At 47.0% G+C, this 27695-nt stretch overlaps 1 protein-coding gene across 9 annotated transcripts in view; it reads left to right on the forward strand.

The window, feature by feature from the left end:
- Window positions 1-27695, forward strand: part of ARMC3 (armadillo repeat containing 3) — a 140376-nt gene that overhangs the window by 22194 nt on the left and 90487 nt on the right. For all 9 annotated transcript variants that reach the window (XM_075922518.1, XM_075922516.1, XM_075922515.1 and 6 more), the window contains 3 exons: window positions 10504-10621; window positions 17301-17426; window positions 27599-27667. In XM_075922518.1, the coding sequence (XP_075778633.1) occupies window positions 10504-10621; window positions 17301-17426; window positions 27599-27667 (313 nt within the window). The remainder of the gene's footprint in view (window positions 1-10503; window positions 10622-17300; window positions 17427-27598; window positions 27668-27695) is intronic.

Raw genomic sequence — 27695 nt, forward strand, 5'->3', positions numbered from 1 at the left:
GTGGCAAGGTGATAGGGAACAGCCAGCATGGATTTGTAAAGAACAAATCATGTCAAACCAATATGATAGCTTTCTTTAATAGGATAACGAGTCTTGTGGATAAGGGATAAGGTAGATGTGGTATACTTAGACTTTAGTAAGGTGTTTGATACGGTCTCGCATGATATTCTTATCAATAAACTAGGTAAATACAACTTAGATGGGGCTATTATAAGGTGGGTGCATAACTGGCTGGATAACTGGTCTCAGGGTATGTCTACACTACAAAGTTAGTTCGAACTAACGGACGTTAGTTCGAACTAACTTTAATAGGTGCTACACTAGCGCTCCGCTAGTTCGAATTTGAATCGAACTAGCGGAGCGCTTAGTTCGAACTAGGTAAACCTCATTTTACGAGGACTAACGCCTAGTTCGAACTAGCTAGTTCGAACTAAGGGCTGTGTAGCCCTTTAGTTCGAACTAGTGGGAGGCTAGCCCTCCCCAGGTTTCCCTGGTGGCCACTCTGGCCAACACCAGGGAAACTCTATGCCCCCCTCCCGGCCCCGGACCCCTTAAAGGGGCACGGGCTGGCTACGGTGCCCGTGCCAGGTGCAAGCCTGCCAGCACCCAGCTAGCAGACCCTGCACCTGGCACGGCACAGAGCCACCCACCCGATGCCCCCCAGCCCACCCCCTCTTGCCGGGACCAGGCTGGCGGCTCCCGGGAGCTTGCCCTGGACCACAAGAGGCGGGCACCTTCCTGGGCTAGTGCAGACATCGTGGACCTCGTCCACGATCTCCGCACTAGGCACAGGAAAGTGGCCGTCTAGGGCAGGAGAGCTGCCAGCCTGGCCACCCAGGACCAGGTGTGCATGAAAATCAAGGGGGTCCACTGAGACCCCCGACACTGAGCCCTGAGCTTACAATGGCCGTCCTGGGTCAGACCAAAGGTCCATCTAGCCCCGTAGCCTGTCTGCCAACAGCGGCCAACCCTAGGGACCCTGGAGGGGATGGACCGAAGACAATGACCAAGCCATTTGTCTCGTGCCATCCCTCTCCAGCCTTCCACAAACTTTGGGCATGGACACCACTCCTACCCTCTGGCTAATAGGACTCCATGGACCCAACCTCCATGACTTGATCTCACTTCCCTTTCAACTCTGTTCTAGTTGTAGCCTTCACAGCCTCCTGCAGCAAGGAGTTCCACAGGTTAACTATTTGCTTTGTGAAGAACAACTTTCTCTTACTAGTTTCAAGCCTGCTACCCATTCCTTTCCTTTGGTGTCCTCTAGTCCTTCTTTATGGGAACTCAGGAAGAACTTTTCTGAATGCACCCTCTCCACCCAACCCCTACTTTTAGAGACCTCTATCCTGTCCCCCCTCCGTCTCCTCTTTTCTAAGCTGAACAGTCCCAGTCTCTGTAGCCTTTCTTCATCTGGGACCTGTTCCCAACCCCTGATCATGTTAGTTGCCCTCCCCTCTCCCAGCCTTTCTCTTCCCCTCTCCCATCTCCTTTTCCCAGTCTCCCCCAGTTTTTTTTCAATAAAGACAGAGTCAATGTTGGAAGAAACGTTATCTTTATTTTGTACATCAATAAGAAGGGGGGCTAAGGAAGGGTAAGTGGAAGGAGGTGAGGGAGGAATGGGGTACGAGCCCCCGATGGGGAGGACTGGGCTGGCTCTGCGGGCTTCTGGGGTAGCCTGCGGCAAGTGCAGCCGGGCTGATGGCCGAGTGGTGTGATGTGCCCAGTGTGGGCACTCAGGGCACTCCAAGCCAGAACTTCTTTGCAAGCGGGGCACCCCTTAGAACTGTGTGTCCGGGGTGGGGGTCGGGACCCTTTAAGCGCAGCCCTCGGCTAGCCTGAGACAGCATCTCCATGCTCTAAGTCCTCCTCTGATGCCCTGCCGGCACTGCTTCCAGCCATCCTTAAGCCCTGTTCAGAGTCCACTCAATGTGGACTTGCTAGTTCGAACTAGCAAAACGCTAGTTCGAACTAGTTTTTAGTTCTAGACGCGTTAGTTCGAACTAGCTTAGTTCGAATTAACTAATTCGAACTAAGTTAGTTCGAACTAGCGCTGTAGTGTAGACGTACCCTCAGAGAGTAGTTATTAATGGTTCACAATCCTGCTGGAAAGGCATAACAAGTGGGGTCTGTTTTGGGACCAGCTCTGTTCAATATCTTCATCGACGATTTAGATATTGGTATAGAAAGTACGCTTATTAAGTTTGCAGATGATACCAAGCTGGGAAGGGTTGCAACTAATCTGGAGGATAGGGTCATAATTCAAAATGACCTGGACAAATTGGAGAAATGGTCTGAGGTAAACAGGATGAAGTTTAATAAAGACAAATGCAAAGTGCTCCACTTAGGAAGGAACATTCAGTTTCATACATACAGAATGGGAAGCGACTGGGAAGGAGTATGGCAGAAAGGAATCTAGGGGTTATAGTGGACCACAAGTTGAATATGAGTCAGCAGTGTGACGCTGTTGCAAAAAAAGCAAACATGATTCTGGGATGCATTAACAGGTGTGTTGTGAGCAAGACACGAGAAGTCATTCTTCCGTTCTACTCTGCGCTGGTTAGGCCTCAATTGGAGTAGTGTGTTCAGTTCTGGGCATCTCATTTCAAGAAAGATGTGGAGAAATTGGAGAGAGTCCAGAGAAGAGCAACGAGAATGATTAAAGGTCTAGAGAACATGACCTATGAGGGAAGGCTGAAGGAATTAGGTTTGTTTAGTTTAGAAAAGAGAAGATTGAGGGGGACGTGTTAGCAGTTTTCAGATATCTATAAGGATGTCATAAGGAGGAGGGAGAAAACTTGTTCATCTTAGCCTCTGGGGATAGAACAAGAAGCAATGGGCTTAAACTGCAGCAAGGGAGGTTTAGGTTGGACATTAGGAAAAAGTTCCTAACTGTCAGGGTAATCAAACACTGGAATAAATTGCCCAGGGAGGTTGTGGAATCTCCATCTGTGGAGATATTTAAGAGTAGGTTAGATAAATGTCTTTCGGGGATGGTCTAGACAGTATTTGGTCCTGCCATGAGGGCAGGGGACTGGACTCGATGACCTCTCAAGGTCCCTTCCAGTCCTAGTATTCTATGATTCTATGAAACTCAAGAAAGCTGGGGACAAAGTGGACACTTTGCCTTATCTGCAATATTCAGCCCTCTTTTGGGTAGTTTATAGAAATGATACGGTTTGTTTGTTGCTCTAGAACAGTGATTCTTAACCTTACTGCAGCCTGCACCCCTTTGGTTCTTAAAATATGTTCTCGCACCCCTTATTAAAAATTGTTGAAGTAGGTCAGTTTTAAACCTAAGATGTATCATAAAAATCTGGCATGTCTCGCACCCCCAGAAAGGGCATCCCACACCTCCAGTGGGTGCGTGCACCCCAGGTTAAGAACCACTGCTCAAGAGAGACAAAAACACATCTTATTAAGTGGGTTAAACATACCTTTCTCTTCAAATGCAGCACTGAGTTGGTTTACAGGAAAAATTACACAAATTTATTAATGATAGGACATACGTTAAGTGATGCCAAGCAGAAATTATTACAAGCAAATAAAATGAAAAAAACATCTAAAAGTCTAAAACATAATCTAGCAAGGTACAGGCTTTGTTTAAGATGGTTTCTCTCACCAGTCTCCCTTCTTCCCAGCCATGACTGACTTTCCCTCAGCCAAGACCTTCCTCAGAAGTGCAAAGGGCTGGTTTCCTTTGTCTTCCTAGATGAAATTTCTTTGCTTAAGCATGTTTCTCATTTATATTCCATTTCCAGAGATTTCAACTTTCAATGGTTAAAGAATCCATCTTTCTTAGCTTGAAAGAACTCTGTTCCTTTATGTCTGTCTAGTCATGGATGCCAAAAAATGACTTTTGAAGATAAAGCAAAGCCAAAAGTTCAATGACCTTTTTTCAAGAGACAAGATAACATCATGTTGTTTTTCCTATCCTGTGGGGTTTCCATCTGCCTTTATGTAAAAGAGTATTCGTAATTCCTTATATAGTGCTAATACAGAAGTTTTACAATTATATTAATTACTGATTTCTCATGGGCTTTCACAAAACACCTATCTCAATGTGGCCGCATTGAGGGGTGCGATCACCCCCGTCCAATAGGAAGGGGGGGTCAGCGAACCCCGTCGCCTGATTCTGGTCCGCTGGACTCAGAGTCTAGTCCGGATTAGTGTCTTTGGGTGCGATCACCCCGCTCACCTGATTCTGGGGGATCCGCGAACCCAGGGGTTGTCTGTCCCTCTGCGCGGGGGCTCTTCCCCACGGTCTCGACTGGAGACTCCCTCTCACTGGCGCTGGAGCGACTCTAGGCTCCCTACGGTGGCGGAAGGGGAGGGGGACCCGGGCCCACCCTCTCCACCGGGTCCCAACCCGGGGTCCTAAGCACAGGGGTCTGTCTACTCGCTCCCTGTGTGAGAGACGTGGGATGCACTCCCGAAACACGTCTACCCACGGACGCCAAAAGGGCCCTGCCCCGGGCTGCTTCCTTCCCCCCACGTATCCCGTCGTCCTTCCCATGGGGCCCCCGGAGCTTACCATGATTCGGTCGCCTGGCGGAGGAAGCGTCTGCTCTCCGCAGCAGGTTCCGGGGCCGTCGATAGCCCGCGTCTGTGGGGGTCCTCGGTCTCCGGGGGCTTGCGTCGGGGCACCGGACTCCCTGGGGGCGGCATTACCCTGCTCCCGGCCCCAAGCCTCTCTGGAGGCGGCCTCAGAAACCGCCCTCCTCCGTGCTGCCGGTGGGCCCTTTTTAAATGGCCCGCCGGAGGTGACGTGCTCCCGGTGCACCGCCCCTCCTGCGTCGGCGCTCGCTCCCCCGCCCCGTCCTGCCCATCAATCCCGGTGCCTGCCGTCAGTGGACACATGCCAGGAGCCGGGCTATCCATGGCTCAGTTTCTCAGCCGCGGGGGAAGTTGCGGCCGGGGTTGCTGCCTCCCCCAGCCCTCCTCCGTGCTCCTCCGTGCGGGCCACCTTCAGCCCGTCACACTCAATAAGCATTTGTAATGCATTACTACTGTGTACAATCAATTGATTCAATTACTTATCACATGAGGTTCAGACTTTGTAGCCCAAGTAAAACTGGGGAGAGACTGGGGAAAAAACCTGAGGGGGGAGGGAAGAAAGCGGAAGAGGGGGAGGAAGTGAGAGGTGGGGCTCAGGGATGGGGCTGGGACTGGTGCCTGACTTGGGTGATCCCATTGCCTCATGTGCGGGGCCCTCAGTGGCTACAGAGGGACTAGGAGCAGAAGCCAGAGTGTGGGTGTGGGTGTGGGTGGGGGACTTGGGAAGGAGAGGGTGCTGTGGGGCTGCTCAATAATGGCGACCAGGCGGTCGACAGCTATGGTATATGCTGCACACATGCTCAGGACCTGATGCGACAGCTCCTGCCAGGTGGTGTGGCACAGAGTCAGGTCGGCATCCAATCTCTGCTTCTACAGCTCAAGAGACTGCTACAGGGCACACAGGCAGGCAATGCGTTCCTGCTCCAGGTCTTCCTGGGGTCTCTGGGGTAGTTCTATGGTCTGTGTTATACTGGAGTTCAGTGTAGTTAATCACAGTGGTCCCTTCTGGCCTTTGAATCTATCAATAATTTACATTTACAGTGTATAGAACCCAGCGTCTGCCCCATACTGGCCCTTCAAAGGTTAAAACCCAGCCCTGAGCGAAGGCTGAAAGCATGAAGCCCACAGCTGAGGCAGGTACTGCCAATTAGGGCCCAGATTGGGCTGTATAAATAAGGGTTGCTGGAGGGAGGAGAACAGAGACACTTGCTCTAGCTGGAGAGCAGGAGGGACCTGGCTGCTAGGGAAGCTAGAGGCTTCCTGAGACAGAACAGTTCTGGGGAAAGGCAGGCAGAGCTGCGGAGCTTTGGCCTGACCTTGCTCCCAGGCTGCAGGGCCTGAGGCAAGACTTAAGGGTACCAGGGCTGTAGGGAAAAAGCCAGGATAGAAGAAGACAGCAGGTCTGCACCCCTTGCCAATGATGAGTGGCCCTTTCAGACTGCAGTTTGGCCCTGAGATTGGGATTAGATGACGACTGGCAGTGGGTCACTGAGGGAAGGTTGATGTAGGGAAATTGGGGGAGGGGGGTGTCTCTGGGAGGGGAAGACCCCAGATTGCAGGGGCACTGACATAGGACAGTACTAATAGGAAAAGGCACTGTGGGTGGTAAGGGACACAGGACTGAACCAGCTGAAGACCTGCAACAAGGCTGGGACTGACCAGCAGAGGGGCACTCTGAGTCAGGAAAGCTGATTCCCCAAGTGACCAACAGGAGGTGCCATGGGGATGAGTCCCACCCTGTGACAGTCCCAGATCTTTTCAAACTGAAATGCAGAGGTAGAAATGGGGGATAGGACATTAATCTGTTAAAATTCGACTGCATCAAAGGGCCCTGATCCAAACAATTGGAAAGGGGGGCGGGGGCTAGAACAGGTTTGTCTCGCTCTTTATCTTGTATTTATCACATAGCTCTTCTCTAAAATAACTTCCTATGTCCCAACACTGAGCATTTTTGGGTTGGGACAGGAAAAAGATCCTCAGCTGTCCAGTGGCCATTTGCCATGCAGGTAGAGTGAACCAAATCCAAGCGCTGTTGCAGTTCTGAGGCTGTTGTAGAGGCTGTGGAGTGGCTGTACTTCCTCACTACAGCCTAAGGAAAATATTCCCATAGAGATCTCCAGGGCATATACCTGTCATTTGGACTGTGCATTTGGGTCAGAATTGAACTCACTATGTTCAGACCTCACAGAGCTGGTGTGATGATTAATTAATTGCACTACTTTCTATGTCTGCTGCTGATCACAGCATGAACTGCATGGGGGTTGCTGGGCCATACTGTCAAGCCAACTCATCAAACTGCTTGATGGACATGAGCACAGAAAAGTGCATTAGCCAAGCAATCCTCTCATAGTTTTAGGGGGGCCAGTGCAAACTCTTACCCAGGTGAGTTGCCCATTGAAGCCAATGGACAGTAATGACACGGCAAAGACTAGTTATGTGAGGTGGAATTTGTAGGATTGGACTATAGGAACATATTATGCCTTACTTCTGCTGCACATGTATGCTGAAGAAAGGCGGCAAAAAGCTTCCTGTGTCCTCATCTACTCTCTTCTAGCACACCTTGCAGTTTAGTCTAAGAGCTGAGTGATCTAACTGGTCCTGAGTGATATCCTTGGCTGATGAGTTATATATATACATTTCTGTCACCTCAGCATTCAGGATTATTTAGCAACATGGAATACTGATATATTAGTGGTATGAAAATACAATAATGAATAGTATAGCAAAACAAATAATAAATGGTTTTAGGTGTGCGATTATATTGTATTAAAATATTTAATAATATACTAGTACTAACAGAATATATAATATATATGCAATTATTCATATTTTAAATGGTTTAATTTACTGTATTTTAAATAAAAGTACATTTTACAGGAAATCTTCATAATTTTAGCAGTCTGCTACATATTAGCCTTTCTAATACAGATGCTCTGACACAGCCATTGAATGTGATATAGCTAGGACAGAAGACCATTTTCTCAAAGTTTCAAAAATTGTACTATTTTTTAAAGCAAAAAACTTATTTTTTTGTTCATGGTTCAATTTTAAAGTCTTCAGAAATACTTCAGTCTAAATAAAGAACAAAAAGCTTTTTAAAAATTTGCCCTTTCTCAAGCTATGTCAGTTTGAAAGAGTCTATTACCAGGATCAGAGCAGCTGCATTTGATGGAAGGTTTCTTTCTGATTGTAAGAGGTCAGGAATGGAAACAAACACTTGTACCACTTCCAGCTGTCTGAATTGAGAATGTGTCAGGGTAATGCTCCATCTAGCATAAGATCATGGAGAGCGGGTGTTTAAGAAGGGATCTTAGGAGAAGACGATACAAGAAGGATCATTTTATTTTTAAAAAGCTATTACAATGTAGCAGTGCAGCAGAGTGCGCACCAGGGCAAACTCCTGTTCCCCACACAACACCTGAGTTCATGGGTTCCTTACAAGGGTGTGCTCTTCAAAGAATTTTTCCCCCAGGCTGCTCAGTGGCTGATACTGCCGCATCTGTGCAAAAGTTTCCCTCTTCTGCATGATGAAATCACATAGTTATTACTGTCTTCAGGACTTTCTGGATATACAAGGAAGTGTGAAGATTTCAGGTTTTCACATATGACTTTAGTGGAACCAGAGTTTCACCCATGTTATCAGACAGGTATTTGCAAAATTCACTGAGGCTGTTACTACAACCACATGTAATATTTTTGGGGACCATATTGTATTAAGGGTATGTATCACTGTGGTCCAGTGATTATATACAATTCCACAAGAGAGAATGATCACAGCTCCTCCAGGAATCAAAAACAGGAGTGGGGGATTAAGGTGAATCACTCAGGTTATAAAACACCTCTCCCTGCCACCCCAGGCGGCTTGGTTTAGACTGGTTCCAGAAAATACCATTTTTCCAGAGACCAACAGACAAAGGATTTTTGATATAAAAACGCTGGGTTTGAACTGACTTGGTCCTTGTTTCTGATTCAGCAAATAGTCAGGACCTTCTGTCCAATGGAGGCCTTAACACTTAAGGGATAGAAAGACTGTGGCCTACAAGTGCCCAAGAAATCTGATGGATGTATGTTTAGGCTACATCTGCTGTACAACAGAAAGTTGACTTACGAGCTAACCAACTCCAGCTATGTGAACTTCTCTTAAGTCGAGTTGCCACAGACTCACCATCATGGGGGGTCAACAGGAGAAAATCTCAATTGATTTTTCCCTTACTCCTCTTGTCTGGGGTAGACTGGCAGGGTTGATGGAAGAGTGATGTGTGGTCAATTTGGCAGGTCTTAACTAGACCTGCCAAACTGAACACCAGTGGATTGATCTCAGAGTGTTGATTTGGGCTGTAGTGTAAATAAAAATGTAGTGTTTTTAAATGTGATTATTGTTTTCATTATGTATTTTCTGTAATCCTTTTACTTTAAGATTAAATGTGCTTACTTAGAAAGAGTTTTATGGAAACTTGTAATTACTGGCAATACATTCCTTGGAAAAACAGCAAAGCACAGCTGCTACTGGCCTTTAAACAGAATGGCTTACTGAGGAGATCATATTGTACAAAACGGATCAGTGCAGCCTTAAACCCCCTGTTAACTGTTTAATTAGTTAATCATTAAACATTAAGCCCCTCCAAGCAGCAGGGAGCCCTTGCTGCCATTGCAGCCTTGTGGTCGGTGTGCAGATGCAAGCCTGCAACACCAGTTTCAGCTTCCAACTCAGAGGGGGCACAGGGGACGGGGGTGCGGAGGTGAAGAAAGCAACTCACACACCCCTTGCATGGGCCACGGAGCTACAGGTGGAGGAGCACCGACCTGTCCCTCTCCATGGGAAAGTCCTGCCCGCCACTGGGCGTCCTCCTCCCTTAGGCTCCACCAAGCTTACGGTCACAATGGTAACAGTGGTGCTTCTCTCAGTTGCTCCTGTGGGGCAGGCAACAGGTTGGGCTGCACAGGGCCCAGCTGGGTAGGGCGGGCTCTCATTGTGTGCAAGTGGCTAGCGCCTTACCTGTTCCCCAGCAACTGGTTAGGCTGTGTCACATCTAGCAGCAGTGGGAGAAGGTGGCTCTGGGGCTGAGGAACCCACACACTCAGGATGCAGTTGGGGGCTTGGGGCCCTTCAAGGCTTTGCACCCACAGGGACTCGGTCTGGGGGAGGGGCCAAGCCACCTCAGCACCCGCCCACTGAGGACGCCGTGGATCGGACCCCTGCAGGCCCCCACTCCAAGCAAGGCTGTACACCCTGGGGTCACCCTCCCATCCACTCCCCATCTCACCACACCATGCCATGCACAGCCTCCCTGCCCCCTCTCCTAAGGGTACCCTGCCCCCCATTTCTCTGAATCCTCCGAACCACCCTGACCCCCAGCTTTGTCCCCAGGCACTCCCTGCCCCCCTTTCCCTGCCTCTGGCAAGATATCCTACCCCAAACTCCCTCCTGCACTTTCCAACCTGGCCAGATACCCTACCCCCAGTCTGCTCCTGCACCCTCCCTCCTGGCCAGACACCCTACATCCAGCCTGCTTCTGCACTCTCCCACCTGGCCAGACACCCCTAGAGGAGCCAAAAAGTTTAAGAACTGCTGGGTTAGTGGGTTTTGATCTAACAAGAGTTTAGGATCTCTGCTTTGGAAACTATCATGGGTAAGTAATTTAATATTTTGCATGTGTAATCTATATAATTAGTTTAACTGAATTTATAACTTATTTGACATTAAATCTTAAAAGTGAGTTTTACTTTCTTAACTTCAGCAGAAGCTCAAGCTGTTATTAGGAAAAATGAAAATATAATGTTGTCCATGAATCTTTTAGAGTAGTTGGAAAAGCCATTTTAACAAATCTAACTAGCCAGTAAATCTCAGACTAGATCAAGTCTGATTTAAAAAAAAATGTAGGGCTGCTGTATTGAACAGTAAATCTTGTATGATTCAGAATATGCTCTTTTTGTGTGTATTTGTAGTTTGATCCTTTATCGATTGAAAGCAAAAAGGCAGCAACAGTGGTGCTTATGCTTAATTCTCCAGAAGAGGAAGTTTTGGCTAAAGCATGTGAATCTATATATAAATTTGCATCAAAAGGTTTGTCTTTTCATTATCCATCTCACTTCACATTTACTTAGTTTCTTAGGCTAGTTGTCTGACATTTTATAATTTCCAAACAATAACTAACCTACTTGCCAGTAAATGCTCCTATTGGAATGTTGTAAAATATCTCACATTTATATTTACAGTTATAAATAATTCCTGTTTTCTGCATGAAATAATTATTTTCATCTTTTAATAATAAAACTTACACTGAATGTAGGCTAGTCTAGCTCTGTTTTATCTTGAGGAAGAGATTGTGACATCTTGGAAAACAAGAGATTCTGCTTTACATATTATAATTTGCTGTACCAGTACATAATTTAAAATGGAGAAATATTTATTCCAAGCTCTTTGTGCCTCTGGGGATTTGTTGGCTTGATTGTTTTTTTGTGTTTTACTGTTTTTTCATTTCTTTCTCAAGAACAGTCTTTGCAAAGTAGAAGATCCTCATGAGAACAACCTTAAACATTGCTACATGTTTAGGAATCAAACAAGTGTCTAGTTTTTCATATCTTGCAAATGTTCTTGTTTAAGTTATATATAATCAAACCTAAATCAGAGTAAGACCATGTTTGTGTTCTGGAATTTTAGAGTGTATAAAACAATGAGGTCCTGGCTTTTGACTGGGGGTCCTAAGCCTTACTGTAACTATATATATGGTTTGTGAGTCTGTTTGTCCAAGAACACCTCCTAAATGGTAAGAGCTAGGGCCATCAAATTTGGTATGCAGCTTCCTCTTCTCCTAACTTAAAGTCAAGTCAGAGTTTGGATGTGCCAGCACAACCAGGAGTCCTGGAGAAAGGACTATATTCCATAACATGCAAAGGGAGGTGCTGCTGTTCAAAGTGACATGATATGAGAGTAGCCACTGAGGGCAGTGAGTACAACGGGGAATTATCTTGTGGCATGTCCACGGGAGGCAGCTGTACCACCAACTGAGTGGCCAGAAGAGCTGGGGCTCCACCATTTTTCCTGAGAGCACACATGTAGCCTGCCTACCCTAAACCCTTCCCTTCCTCCCCCTGTCAGCGTTTGGCCACAGTGCTTGAGGTGGGGAGTAATAAGACCCTGGTGTCCATGGGGTGGGGCTGGGAGATGAGAGAAAAGGGCCCCTGGCAACCAGGGGGGCTGGTGAAGGAGAGAAAAGGGACCTTGGTGGCCGGGGAAGCTGGGGGCAGGGGGAGAAAAAAGGGGTCTGTGGCAGCCAGGGGTGAAGCTGGGAGGGAGAGAAAAAGGATCCTGGTGACTGAGAGAGCTGGGAGGGGGAGAAAAAAGGGCCCCATGCGGCCAGAAGGGCTTGGGAGGGCTTGGGGTGAGAGAAAAGGGCCCTTGGTGGTTGGAGGAGTAGGGGGGAGAAAAAAGGATCCCTGGTTGCCAGGGGTCTTGGGGGGCTTGGGGTGTAAGAAAATAACCCCTAGCAGTCAGAGAAGCTGGCGGGGGGGGGGGGGGGAGAAAAGGGTCACTGGCAGCTCAAGGGAGCTGGGGTGGAAAGAAAAGGGGGACCCTGGAAGCCAAGGGGGGCTGGAGGATCTAAGGGGGGGAGAGAAAAGAGTTCCTTGTGGCTGGGGATGTGTGGGGAGGAGACTGGTGGGGAGGGGGAGAAAAATGGACCCTGGTGGCTGGGGAGGCTATGTGGGAGAGAAGAGGGCTGCTGGTAGCCAGGGGGCACGTGGCGCGGATGGTGGTGGTGGAAGAGAAAATGTAAGAGAAAGGGGACTCCAAAGAGATCCACCTAAACTCTTATTTGGTTCTCACCCTTTTCATCTGTCTATCAGAGTACCAAATGAGGCGTTCACACACAAAGTTATAAAGACTTTATTATCTATGGGATAGGGAAGGTAAAAAGGACTAGGGAAGGATGGAATAACTGGGTCTGTAAACTGAGGGACTCACACACAAACAATCAAACATGCACAACAGGAAAGAGGAAGTGAATGTTAGGCCTTCTGTCTTACCCCGCTGCAGGGAAAGCTGACTTCCAGTTTTCTGTCCAGATGACAGGGATTGGGAATGATCAAGCAGTGGTAGGAACTTAGGTTTGGCCCCAACTCCAAACCCAGCCTAGCCCCTTTGCATCATCTTGTGTGTGTTAGCCCTGTCTATTCAAGATGATCGGTGCTTGCAAGTGTGCTCCCCAATGATCAAATACCTTCAGATGTTATTCCACCTTAACAGCAGCTGTCACTCCAAGCCAGTGATCAGTCTTCTGAGGAGTCCTTTCACTCAGGGAAGCAGCACTCACTGCATCCTTTCAGTGAGCAAGCTAGAGAAAGAGAGACCACTCTGAGCTCCCTCTATTTGTGCGCTCCACTTACCTAGCAACATTTTCCTGCTTTTTCCCGGTTTTTCCACCTTTTTCCTAAGCAAGGAAGAAGAAGGCTAATCAAAATGGAGGCTCACCTGTTGTTTTGAACCAAAAAAAATGGCGAACCCACAAATAAACATCTCAGCTGAATTGCTGATTACAAAGGAGCTAACATGAACAGATAAAGAAGCTCGCATTAACAAAAAGGCCAGTGCTGGATAGGCTCTCCGGCCCTGAAGCACTTGGAAGAGGGGAAAGTGATCAGGAATAGTCAACATGGATTCACAAAGGGCAAGTCATGCCTGACCAATCTGATTAGCTTCTATGATGAGGTAACTGGCTCTGTGGATATGGGAAAGTCAGTGGATGTGATATATCTTGACTTTAGCAAAGCTTTTGATACAGTCTCCCACAAAATTCTTGCCAGTAAGTTAAGGAAATATGGATTGGATAAATGGACTGTAAGATAGATAGAAAGCTGGTTAGACCGTCGGGCCCAACGGGTAGTGATCAACAGCTTGATGTCAGGTTGGTAGTCGGTTTCTAGCAGAGTGCCCCAAGGATCTGTTCTCGGACCTGTTTTGTTCAACATCTTTATTAATGACCTGGATGAGGGGATTGATTGCACCCTCAGCAAGTTTGCACATGACACTAAGCTAGGGGGAGAGGTAGATACACTGGACGGCACGGATAGGGTCCAGAGTGACCTGGACAGATTAGAGGATTGGGCCACAAGAAATCTAATGGGGTTCAACAAGGACAAGTGTAGAGTCCTGCACTTGGGAGAGAAGAATCCCAACCATTGTTACAGGCTGGAGACCGACTGGCTAAGTAGCAGTTCTGCAGAAAAGGAACTGGGGATTACAGTGAATGAGAAGCTGGATATGAGTCAACAGTGTGCCCTTGTAGCCAAGAGGGATAATGGCATATTTGGTGCATTAGGAGGGACATTGCCAGCAGATCCAGAGAAGTGATTATTCACCTTTATTCAGTGCTGGTGAGGCCACATCTGAAGTATTGTGGTCCAGTTCATTGCAGAGGGTCCAGCAGGGGCTGGAGAGCACGATCTATGAGGAGAGACTGAGGGATTTGGGTTTGTTTAGTCTGCAGAGGAGAAGAGTGAGGGGGTATTTGATAGCAGCCTTCAACTTCCTGAAGGGAGGTTCCAAAGAGGATGGCGAGAGGCTGTTCTCAGTAGTGACAGATGGCAGAACAAGGAGAAATGGTCTCAAGTTGTGGTGGGAGAGGTCCAGGTTGGATATTAGGAAAAACTATTTCACTAGGAGAATGGTGAAGCACTGGAATGGCTTACCTAGAGAAGTATTGGAGTCTCCATCCCTAGAGGTGTTTAAGTCTCGGCTTGGCAAAGCCCTGGCTGGGTTGATTTAGTTGGGATTGGTCCTGCCTAGAGCAGGGGGCTGGACTTGATGACCTCCTGAGGTCTCTTCCAGCTCTATGGGTATGTCTACACTGCATTCCTCTTTCGAGAGAGGAATGCAAATGCAGCTGAGCGAAATTGCAAATGAAGCACGGATTTGCAATTTCCCTGCGCTTCATTTGCATAATTGCGTCCAGCCGCTATTTCGAAATACCCTATTTCGAGATAAAAAATGCCGTGTAGATGCAGTTATTTTGAAAGAAACCCCTTCTTTCGAAATAACCCTTACTCCTTAAAAATTAGGTTTAATGGTTATTTCGAAAGAAGGGGTTTCTTTCTAAATAACTGTGTCTACGTGGCGTTTTTTATCTCTAAATAGGGTATTTCGAAATAACGTCTGGATGCGATTATGCAAATGAAGCACGGGAAATTCAAATCTGCCCTTCATTTGCAATTTCGCTTGACTGCATTTGCATTCCTCTCTCGAAAGAGGAATGCAGTGTAGACGTACCCTAAGATTCTATGATTCACTGCAAAGTTGACTCAGGTAATAGCTTGAGTGCCTCTACCTTAAGTCCCATCCACACACAAAAATGATGCAGTGGTTCTTTTAATTTGAGTTGGCTAGCTCAATAGGGTGTACGGACTTCGCCAGTCAAGTAAGTTCTTCCACAATTCACTGGAAAAGAATTCATGGAGCAGCTCAGTTTACTGTAGTGCTAAGAACCACAAGTTGTGCCCCCAGTAGTCTTAGCACCACAAGTGAGTGAGTAGAACACTAGCTCAGACACGGCATTTTGAGTATTACATCATAGTGTGGCTGCAGTCACTTAAGCAAGGTTAACTTGAAATGAGTAACTTGAATGTTGATAACATGAGTTACTTTTTGAGTGAAGATATAACCCTGATATAAAGCTGCACAGCCACAAGAACATACTAGAGAATGAACTGAAACAGTGAGAGTCACACAATTCTTTCTCTGCTTCTACTTGTTTGCAGTGTAGAGTAAGTTATTTCACCCCTTTTAATGGAGCAGCTGTCTCCTCGCTGCTTGGTCAGCTACTCTGGCCAGTACATAGTACTCCGCTCCCTCCCTGCCTATTTTCTTTAAGTGAAGATGGTTGGCTAATCAGCTCCTACATTTTCCGTTGTGGCAAGCGTAATAATTTGAGCTGGACTATATAGTGGAGAAAAGGAGAGCTTTTACTCCCCTTACCATTCTGTGCAGCCAACTAAAGGCCATGACAATGTACCTCAGAGCTATTGTTTTAGTCTGTCTGTAGATTCAGGCAAATACCAGTACATTTGTTTACATTTTATTCACATTTGATAACCATTTTTAAATGAAGTTTTAGATTCTCAGGTTCACTTATGAAGCAATTAATGTGATTATTTATTTGCATTATAATAGGGACCTACGTACAGTACAAAAATTTGTCTGCCCAGGCTATTTTTGCCTTTTCTGCAGCTAACATTTCCAGAGTGTGCTCCCTGATGGTGCCCACTGCCATGTCAGATGCTTTGGTGCTTTTATTTTGCCATACAAAAATACCTGAGGGCTCATACCATTTGTGGCTTCTCCAAAAATGGATTTGTTAAGATTTCCCAACAATTATAAGACTTGGTTTTCAGTTCTTATAATTTTGCCAGAATTTATTTAACCACTTGAGTGGAAATTTTCCATGCGGGATGTCTGTCTCAGGCTAAGTCTTATTTTCAGTGAAACTTTCCAGAAGGCATTTCCAAGAGTTATATTAAGGAAAAATACGTTGTTTTGACTGTTTTAACAAATTGATTGTACAGGTTTTTGGTGGAGCTGTAGCAAGGACTTGAAATTTGGCAGAGAGAAGTTGGGTTGCCCTAATCTCAGTGATGTGGCTTTGCTATTTCTGTGAAAAATCACTCTAATTGAACAAGATAGGAATGAGCCTTTGGAAAAATCTGTTTACACATTACCAGTAGAGTTATTTTACAAAGTAGCTGATTAATTGTAAAATTATTCTCTATATTGAGCATGGCCATCCATACATGGGTTTACTGAGTGTTTGGACTATGCATGTAACATACCCACAGAGTGACTGGGTATATTGCCACTGGAGGCTGCAGGGACTGAGCAATACTCTCCATACAATTGCCATCAACAGATGGGAGTCACAGCAATCTTTAATGTGCAGAGGATGCTATTTTGTTCCAGGCAGCAGAACCTCACACGTATGCATCCTGACCGTGCACAGAATGACTTTGTATGTGTGGGGTGTGTGAGGGCCAACTGTGCAGAGAATGTCAGTTTACTCTTCAAAATGGTGTCCTTCATGCTGCCTAGGGTTCCAGCAGGAAAAATTTCATTAAAATGGGGTCATGTCAGCAAAACTTTGGAAACCTCTGGGCTAGTGGCACAAATTCTGCTTTTCTCCTGCTCCTTTATTAGGTTGATGTTGGTAATATTCCTCCAGCTTAGTGATCCTGAGATCAACACTCCATTGAGATGGATAGGGCAGTGCACAACTTTCAGAGCTGTTGTTTCAGGCTGTGTGAAGACAAGAAGTTATGCTTGGTTCATGTTTTCAAACTTTTTTCTACAAATGGTCTAGAAACAATTTATATCTTCATGAGGAATCAGATGTGATCACGTGACTCCAAGAGCTGGGGTCTTAAACCCAGGCATTTAGTACCTATGCTTTAGTCCATCCCTGGATGAGACATCACACCTATGTGAACCACATAATGTACTATGTTTAAGGGGTTTTAGGAGTATAATTCCATCAGTGAATTTTAATGACAATATTATGTTAGACTGCTTGATTTTAGATCACTTTGATACTATTTGAAATATATTCTGTAGTCCAATAAAGGCATTTATATCAATGATACCTTATATTAATATGTAATACCTTATATTAATATGTTACTATGAATGGCTTTTTATTGCATTTTGGTCTCAGGTAATTTTTAATAATTCACATTGAAATTTAAACCTAATTACTATTTAGGTGACGAAAACAAAGTGACACTCCTAGGTCTTGGAGCTGTGGAACCTTTATTTAAACTAATCTCACATGAAGACCCACTTGTGCGCAGAAATGCCACCATGGTATTTGGGATAATGGCTTCTAATAGTAAGAGTCTTCAGTTTTTAATTTTTTGTAATTAGATTGTATTTTGTGGGAATACAGTTGATGTAGATATAGCTTATGAACAGAAACTTTGATACAAATTAAAATATCCTATTAATGTTTGTTTCTTTGGTAGTTTGAAAAATATCTACATTTTTTTAAAATGCCAAATTTATCTCTGGTGTAACTCAATTGAGTGTGATATAGTTAAACCAGAAATGCATTTCACCCTAAACAACTTAATGTAGATGTAATAATTAGGTCTAAATTCTAGTTCACAATTGGTATTCTAGCATATCTAGAAAGGCTTTTATAGAAAGTAGAGGAAAAAGAATTAGCTAGTGCTTAGCAAAAGCTATGGTTAGGTAAGTTATTTAAGAAAATGAAGAAATAAGTAAATAGTCTTTTTACAGTCTATTGTAAGTTTCCACCCTACTAATATCACAAATGATGTCACGTTTTCTGGGTAACCTGACCAATTTTTTTTCCTGTCCTATCTTATTTAATCTTTTCACCGTCTTCCCTCTGCCTTCCTTACCAAGTTCTAGCTTCTGGTTCTGATTTTCAAGGCACTCCACAACTCCGCACCTGCTTATATTTCTGATCTGGTTTCTTTTACTCTTCCTCTTGTCCTTTTGCTCCACACCTCTTTCTCACTGACTGCATTATAAGCTTTTCCCTTTTTCATCATACCTTCCTTCATACTGCCCCTTAAATACAGAACAGACTCCTATTTATGATGTACCAACAATTACCACAGGGGTCTGAAGGATCTTCCCCTGTAAACATCTAGGACCTCTCTCTTTATGTAAGTTCTCCTCTAACTGTTTCTCCTTCAGTATAAATGTGAACATTGTGACATGCTGATAGGCTGCCTCACAGCATCATAATATGATATTGATTGGCTCAAAGAGTGTCTTAATTTAACTCCTGAACCTGTGTTTCCTGTTTGTTGTGTTTATGCTAAGCAAATGATCAACAATAATAATGTCTTGTGAGGGAGTGAGAGGAGGGCCTGGCAGTGCAGGGGCTAAACAAGGCCTTTTTGCCCAATTAGCTCCACCCCGTTTCACCTGCAGCCAATGCCAGGTCTAGAGGGAGAATGAAAGTAGGGAGCCTAGCTCAGTTAGGTGCTGACCAGCGAGGAGGCAGGTGCTGGTTCTGCCATCAACAGCAGCTGTTCCAGAAGATGGTCCAGCAGCAGCAACAGCTAATCGGAGAATTAGCAGCCCAACAACAACAGCTGATGCAGCATGTGATTTCCCTGCTACAACCCAGGACCCTGGCTGAGCTGCCGACACCTGCACTGGCACCTATCAAGCTTGCTAAGATGCAGGGGTGGCCCTAGACTTGCTACCAGCAACTGGCGCCCTAGGCGAACCATGCAATCGGTGCCCCTACCTCCAATGATATTGTGCCACCATTTGACGCCTCATTTAACTTGGCGCCCTAGGCGACCGCCTAGTTCACCTATATGGACGGGTCAGCCCTGCTAAGATGGGACCAGCTGATGATCCTGAGGAATTCCTGGAAACATTCAAGTGGGTGGCTGTGGTAGCCCAACGGGCCTGAGTGCAGCGGGCGGCAATCCTGGCCCCATATCTGATGGAGGTCGCCCAGACTGCTTACCGTGCCCTGAACCCTGTCGCCGCTCAGGACTACACCCAGGTCAAAGCAGCGATTCTGGATGCCCTGGACATTTCGGAGGAAACGTTTAGACAACATTTCCGGGGGGAGCAGTATTCTCCAGGAGCCCGACCCCACCTCATCTCCCAGAAGCTGTGGGATGCCTGCTGAAGGTGGCTGAAGCCAGAGACAAAGACAGGAGTGCAGGTTGCCTAGCAGATCCTGCTTGAACAGTTCACCCAGATTCTACCTTCTGGTGGGAGGGAATGGATGATGCAGAACCACCTTGATAGCATAACCACAGCCATCCAGTTGATGGAGAACTATCTCGTGGCCAAGTCCCCAGGGACGACACCCTCTTTGGGCCCCAGAGCAACCAAGGGCACCCCGACACCAACAGCTGAAAGTGGCCCAAACTATTTCTTTTTGAGTTTTTGGCTAGCTGTTCCTCAAAATCTTTTTTTGCTTTTCTTATTACATGTTTACACTTGATTTGACAGTGTTTATGTTCCTTTCTATTTATCTCACTAGGATTGGACTTCCACTTCTTAAAAGATACCTTTTTGTCCCTCACTGCTTCTTTTACATGGTGGTTAAGCCACGGTGACTCTTTTTTAGGTCTCTTGCTATGTTTTTTAATTTGGGGTATACATTTAAGTTGGGCCTCTATTATGGTGTCTTTAAAAAGTTTCCATGCAGCTTTCAGGGATTTGGCTCTAGTCACTGTGCCTTTTAATTTCTGTTTAACTAATTTCTGACTTGAAAACCTACCCCCGCTCCCAGGTGACCTTACAAGTAGGAAGGTGTGAAGAGCCTTTAATGGTTGGCCTGGCCCCAACCCTCACCTACCTAGTGATACTGGGCAGAGACTAGGGATATTTTGGGGAACTGCTGTCAGAAGTCATTAAACCTTCTGCTATGGAACGGCAACCCTAGTCTTTGAGAGCCAGTCAAGTTGAAACCACAACTCTTGCTGGAGTGGGGGAAGTGGCGGATCTGGGAGAGGGGACCTCCCAGGGCCCAGCACAAACCCAAGAGGACCCAGGCACCAACCAGCCTGAAAGGGAGCCAGCCTCATTACCCGAATTGGCAGTCCTAATGTGCCCCTTGGACTTTGTGGGAGAGCAAAGAGTTGACAGGACCCTGAGCAGAGCATATGACCAGGTGGCTGTAGTACATGGGGAGACCCCGGGGCCCCATCAAGTGGGACGGTTCCCCCTTTTTGAAATTCGGGGAGACTGCCTATACTGAGTAGAGAAGGACCCTCAAACGGAAGAAGTGCACCACCAACTCCTGGTACCTTGGCTTTATCAGAAGGAGGTCATGAGGCTTGCCCATGCCATCCCCATGGCGGAACACCTGGGGAGGGAAAAGACTCTGGCTCGGATCATGGCTTGCTTCTTTTGGCCCGGGATCCACTGGGAGCTGGCAGACTTTTTTGCCTCCTGCCCAGAGTGTCAGCTCACGGCACCCCGGCCAGTGGAGAAAGCCCCACTAATTACCCTCCCACGAGTGGAAGAGTAATTGTACCCTTCAAGCAGATTGGGGTGGACCGAGTTGGCCCGCTGGAGAAGAGTGCTGCTGGATACTAGTTCATCCTTGTCGCAGTTGACTATGCAACCCGGTACCCCGAAACTGTGCCTTTATGATTCATGAGTGCCAAGAGAGTGGTGACTGAGCTGATGAACATCTTTGCTTGGGTCGGAGTCCCTCAGGAAATCCTAACAGATCAGGGAACAAACTTTATGTTCCAGACAGTGCAGCAACTCTGCTGATGATTAAAAATCAAGACACTCCGGACATCCGTTGACCACCCCCAAATGGACGGACTAGTAGAGCTTTTCAACCAGACCCTGAAGGCTATACTCCGCAAATTTGTTCTAATGGATGTGCACCACTGGTACCAGCTCCTCCCGGCCCTCATGTTCACAGTCCGGGAGGTCTCCCAGGCCTCCACAGGGTTTTCACCTTTTAAACTCTTATATGGAAGGCAGCCACGTGGGATTTTGGACTTAGTTCAGGATATGTGGGAGGAATAACCCTCCCAAGGTAATAACATAATACAACATGTGCTTAACCTCTGAGAGAGGCTTGAAGCGCTAGGTACATTTTCTCAGGAGAACCTCCTCCAGGTCCAAAGGGCTCACGAGGCAACTTATAACAAACGTGTAAAACTCTGTGAGTTCCAACCAGGGGATTTGGTACTACTGCTGCTGCCCAGTGCAGATTCCAAACTCCTTGCCTGCTGGCAGAGGCCTTATGAGGTGTTCCGGCAAGTGGGCCCAGTAAACTATGAGGTGCACCAGCCTGACAAGTGCAAAGTGAAACAGATTTACCATATGAATCTCTTAAAACCCTGGAAAGCCCAGGAAGGGTTACTAATAACACCTTACCCACCAGACCTGGAACTGGGGCCCTAGGCGGAGGATACAGCAAAACCAGAAGTCTAGATTGGGTCTAAACTCACCCCTGAACAGAAGCTTCAGCCCCAGCAGTTAGTCACCCAATTCTCCTCTGACTTCTCGGTGAAACCAGGTTGAACTCACCTGGCCATCCATCACATCCAGATGGAACCTGGGGTTAGGATCCGGTACCATTGAAGGATGTGGTGAAATAAGAACTTCAGTCGATGCTGGCATTGGGGATAATTGAGGAGTCCTTCAGTGATTGGAAGAGCCCAATAGTCTTAGTCCCTAAACCTGATGGGAGCACCCGGTTTGCATTGATGTCCGGAAGGTAAATGCCATGTCCAAATTTGATGCATACCCCATGCCTTGGCTGGATGAGCTGCTGGATGGGCTTGGGGAGACAGAGTACATTACCACGATGGACTTAACAAAAGGCTACTGGCAAATCCCCCTGTCAAGGCTTCTTCCCCACTCTGGCACGATAAATGCAAAAGTGGCAGCCTGCAAAAGTACCCCAAAACCTTATCTTTCCAGGCTTTGGTATAAAGCTTCCCCCCAAAAATCTTAAAATCCTAGATTTTGGGGATAAGAAATCTGCTGCCACCACCTAAGTAATAATAAAGAAACCAGGGAGAGACCACTTGGGAAATCTCAGCCTCAAAAGTAAAACCAGGACACAAAAATTAACCAATACAGGTTAATAAAAAGAAAGGGGAAAAACTTTTATTATCACCACAATATTCCTATTGCCAGGGTAATGACTAGATGGAAAAGTCACCAATTAATATACTCATGAGGGGATTCCACCATGGGTCAAAACTTAGTTACAAAGTAGAGGAAAACCCATTTTTAAATGCACAGACATCAGATTCCCATTCCCAAACCATAAAATAATAAAACCTAATGGATTTATCTAAACTTTACCCTACTTACAGATAGTGAAGAGTCTTTCTTTGGACATTTTGTCTGTCCCACTCAGTAGCTGGAGAGAAACTGCTCAGGGACAAAGGAAGAAAAAAACCCAAAATGTCTTTGTCCCAGTTTGAACTCCCTATCTGCATTTCTATTAGCTGAGCAGATACCTGGTTAGGTAAAGTTAACCCCTTAGTCCCCAGCCTGCTGCCCATCCCTCATGGTCATGACATCCCCTCACATCCGAGTCCAAGAAGAAGATGGCTTTCTCAATCCCTTTTGGACTCTTCCAATTCTGAACCATGCCCTTTGGGTTGCTTGGCGCCCCTGCCACATTCCAGCAGCTGATGGACCATGTTCTGCATCCCCATGACCAGTACATGGCTGCTTATTTGGATGTCATAGGGTATGTCTACACTACAGAGTTAGTTCGAAATAACTTAGTTCGAATTAGTTAATTCGAACTAACGCGTCTAGAACTAAAAACTAGTTCGAATTAGCGTTTTGCTAATTCGAATTAGCATGTCCACATTGAGTGGACCCTGAACAGGGCTTAAGGATGGCCGGAAGCAGTGCCGGCAGGGCATCAGAGGAGGACTTAGAGCATGGAGATGCTGTCTCAGGCTAGCCGAGGGCTGCGCTTAAAGGGACCCGACCCCCACCCCGGACAGACAGTTCTCAGGGGTGCCCTGCTTGAAAACCAGTCCTGGCTTGGAGTGCCCAGAGTGCCCACACTGGGCACATCACAGCACTCGGCCATCAGCCCGGCTGCACTTGCCGCAGGCTGCCATCTGGGGAGAGGGGACAATTGGGGGGCTGCAGGAGAGCTTCCACCCCCAGAAGCCCGCAGAGCCAGCCCAGTCCTCCCCATCGGGGGCTCGTACCCCATTCCTCCCTCACCTCCTTTTACTTACCCTTCCCTAGCCCCCCTTCTTATTGATGTACAAAATAAAGATAACGTTTCTTCCAACATTGACTCTGTCTTTATTGAACAAAACTGGGGGAGACTGGGAAAAGGAGGTGGGAGAGGGGAAGAGAAAGTCTGGGAGAGGGGAGGGCAACTAACATGATCAGGGGTTGGGAACAGGTCCCAGATGAAGAGAGGCTACAGAGACTGGGACTGTTCAGCTTAGAAAAGAGGAGATGGAGCGGGGACAGGATAGAGGTCTCTAAAAGCAGGGGTTGGGTGGAGAGGGTGCATTCAGAAAAGTTCTTCATGAGTTCCCATAAAGAAGGACTAGAGGACACCAAAGGAAAGGAGTGGGTAGCAGGCTTCAAACTAGTAAGAGAAAGTTGTTCTTCACAAAGCAAAGAGTCAACCTATGGAACTCCTTGCTGCAGGAGGCTGTGAAAGCTAGAACTAGAACAGAGTTGAAAGGGAAGTGAGATCAAGTCATGGAGGTTGGGTCCATGGAGTGGTATTAGCCAGGGGGTAGGAGTGGTGTCCCTGCCCAAAGTTTGTGGAAGACTGGAGAGGGATGGCACGAGACAAATGGCTTGGTCACTGTCTTTGGTCCATCCCCTCCAGGGTCCCTAGGGTTGGCCGCTGTCGGCAGACAGGCTACTGGGCTAGATGGACCTTTGGTCTGACCCAGTACGGCCATTGTAAGCTCAGGGCTCAGGGTCGGGGGTCTCAGTGGACCCTCTTGATTTTCATGCACACCTGCTCCTGGGTGGCCAGGCTGGCAGCTCTCCTGCCCTAGATGGCCACTTTCCTGTGCCTAGTGCGGAGATCGTGGACGAGGTCCACGATGTCTGCACTAGTCCAGGAAGGTGCCTGCCTCTTGCGGTCCCGGGCAAGCTCCCGGGAGCCGCCAGCCTGGTCCCGGGAAGAGGGGGTGGGCTGGGGGACATCAGGTGGGTGGCTCTGTGCCGTGCCAGGTGCAGGGTCTGCTGGCTGGGTGCTGGCAGGCTTTCACCTGGCACGGGCACCGTAGCCAGCCCGTGCCCCTTTAAGGTGTCCAGGGCCGGGAGGGGGGCAATAGAGTTTCCCTGGTGTTGGCCAGAGTGGCCACCAGGGAAACCTGGGGAGGGCTAGCCTCCCACTAGTTCAAATTAAGGGGCTACACACCCCTTAATTCGAACTAGTAAGTTCGAACTAGGCTTAATCCTCGTAAAATGAGGTTTTCCTAGTTCGAACTAAGCGCTCCGCTAGTTCGATTTAAATTTGAACTAGCGGAGCACTAGTGTAGCGCCTATGAAAGTTAGTTCGAACTAACGTCCGTTAGTTCGAACTAACTTTGTAGTGTAGACATACCCATAGTGATTTATAGCCACAATTGGCAGGCCCACTTACAACATGGGGCGGCCGTATTGCAGTCCCTCAGGGAAGCTGGCCTGACAGCAAACCCTGCAACATGCCACCTCAGAAGGGATGAGATCACCTATCTGGGCTATATCTTGGGGAAAGGCATCGTATACCCCTTAGTGGGAAAGGTCCAAGCCTTCCAGCAGTATGCCCCTCCATTGTCAAAAAGGCAAGTACGCCATTTCTTGGGGTTAACCGAATACTATCCACGCTTCATCCCGGGCTTCTCCTCCATCGCAGCCCCTCTTACCAACCTCAAAAAGGAGAGTCCAAACCGAATCCAGTGGACCCAAGCTTGAGGAAGCTTTCCAAGCCCTAAAGGCCCAACTCTGTTGAAAACCCGTCCTGTACAGCCCCAACTTCTGAAGGGAGTTCTTGTTACAGACAGATACCTCTGATGTGGACCTAGGAGCTGTTCTCTCCAAGGTTGTGAAAGGTGATGAGCACCCAATTCTTTACATCAGTAGGAAGCTATTTCCCAGGGAGAAGGCCTATTCTGTAATCGAAAAGGAGGTGCTAGCAGTGAAATGGGCAGTGGACTCACTCTGATATTACCTCCTGGGTAGACACTTTACCCCCGCCACAGATCATGCCCCGCTTCGCTGGCTACATGCAATGAAAGAGACAAACCCCAGAACTATGAGGTGGTACCTCTCCCTCCAACCCTTCTTCTTCTTCTGGATTCAACATTGGGCTAGGAAGGCCCATGCAAATGCAGACTTTTTCTCTACGGGGGATAGAACGCAGTTGGGGAAGGGGCAGACCCCAACGGAGATCATGAGGGGGTGGTCGTATGAGACAGAGAGGGGAGGGCCTGGCAGTACAGAGGCTAAATAAGGCCTTTTTGCCCAATTAGCCCCGCCCCGTTTCATCTGCGGCCAGTGCTAGGCCTAGAGGGAGAATAAAAGGATTGAACCTAGCTCAGTTAGGGGCTGACCAGTGAAGAGGCAGGAGCTGGTTCTGCTGTCTGCTGGACCTGAGCCAGAGCTGTCTGCTGGGTTGGCTGCAGGGGGATGCAAGCCTCCAACCCCTCCCCCTGGCACAAAGGGGGAGAACCAGAAGGAAAACCCTATGGTGGAAGGGGAAATTGGACTCTTGGAGCCATGCCCCAAACTGAAGGAACAGACTCTGATAAGTGGCCAGAAGTCTTACACCCAGGGCCCCCAGCTAACACCAGGACCTAACCACTAGGCCACCCCACTGCCTGGGAGACCTGTCCACATGTCTTTTAAAAGTTTATCGCAGAATGTCTATGAAATAGTTTTAACAAAACCTACAACATTACATTTTTTAAGAATCAGGTTTGAAATTTGCTGTGTGTGTTGTGCCATCAGGAAATTAAAATTTAAATAAAAAATGATTACTTATTGTCGACAGAACGCGGCAGTAGTGTAGATGCAGGTATAGTTTTGTCGACAAAAGCCCACTTTTGATGACAAAACCCTGTAGTCTAGATATACCCACAGTGATCAGTTTTGGGACCTGCTCTGTTCAATATCTTCATCAACTGTTTAGATAATGGCATAGAGAGTACGCATATTAAGTTTGCAGAAGATACTAAGTTGGGAGGGGTTGCAAGTGCATTAGAGGGTAGGGTCATAAATCAAAATGATCTGGACAAACTGGAGAAGTGGTCTGAGGTAAATAGAATGAAGTTTAATAAGGAGAAATGCAAAGTACTCCACTTAGGAAGGAACAATCAGTTTCACACACAGAATGGGAAATGACTGTCTAGGAAAGAGCACTACAGAAAGGGATTTAGGGGTCATAGTGCACTAGAAACTATGAGTCAAGAATGTGACATTTGCAAAAAAGCAAACATGATTCTGGGATGCATTAACAGGAATGTTGTGAGCAAGACACAATAAGTGATTCTTCTGCTCTACTCTGCACTGATGAGGCCTCAATTGGAGATATTGTGTCCAATTCTGGGCACCACATTTTAGGAAAGATGTGGAGAAATTAGAGATGGACCAGAAAAGATCAACAAATATAATTAAAGGTCTATAAAACATGACCTAGTCCTTTGCCCTGGGCTGCTTCCTACCTCGCCCTGGTTCCCCTGGGACCCATTCGCCTTCAAGTCAGTACTTGCCGGGGTTGTGGGCGCGCTTCTGCCTCCCTGGGGTTGGTGGTTGCTGGCTCTGACTCCAGATCAGGCACGGGTGGTGACTCCGGTCTCAGCTGCTGCAGAAACACTGGCCCGGCCTGGTCTACTGCCTCATCCTGCGGTCTCCCTTGCTGCAGGGCTCCCTCTGCTTTTATACCCAGGCTCTGCTGGGAGTATGCCCAGCAGGGTTGGAGGGGCAGGGCTTTCTCCACCAGCTGGGCCTGGGCTACCCCCTGTCCTTCAGTGCGGGGCCTGTCCGCCCTATCACACACCCGCTACACAGTTTTGGTCCCAGTGTGCCCTGGGCATAATCCAGAGTGCAAAGGTGTGCATGAACTTTGAGATAGTTACTCACAGTGCATTGTTCTCAAAGTCGATAGCAGCCACCATGCAGGGGATGCGCTACGTCAAACTACCTTGAATTCTTGCACACAGTGGGAACATTCACCTTTGACTGTACAAAATTGGTTGCTAAAAAAAATCGACCTTAATACATTTGAGCTTATCTCTCAGTGTAGGCTTGGCCTAAGAGATGGTAGCTAAGTTGGCAGAGGTCTTCTGTTGACTTAACTGCATCTATACAGGGGTTGGAATGACCTGACTAAGGGCACAACATTTTTCACAATTTTTCACTGATCAACATAGCTAAGTCAATCTAGTTTTAAAGTGTAAATCATATGTAAATCAATTTCTTAGGATTAGGCAGTAGCATTAAGAAACCTTGCTTTTCATTCTGCGCATCAACTGTTTTTCTACATTATTTCCACATAACCACACAATATTTTTCATATTTATTTTTCTGTCCTTATAGATGACATCAGAAAATTGTTAAGAGAGCTAGATGTCACAAATTCAGTCATAGCTCGACTGGCGCCAGAAGGTAACCTGCAGTGCTCCTTTGTGTAAAA

The sequence above is a fragment of the Pelodiscus sinensis genome, chromosome 2, assembly GCF_049634645.1.
Source record: "Pelodiscus sinensis isolate JC-2024 chromosome 2, ASM4963464v1, whole genome shotgun sequence".
NCBI classification, from domain to species: Eukaryota; Metazoa; Chordata; order Testudines; family Trionychidae; genus Pelodiscus; species Pelodiscus sinensis.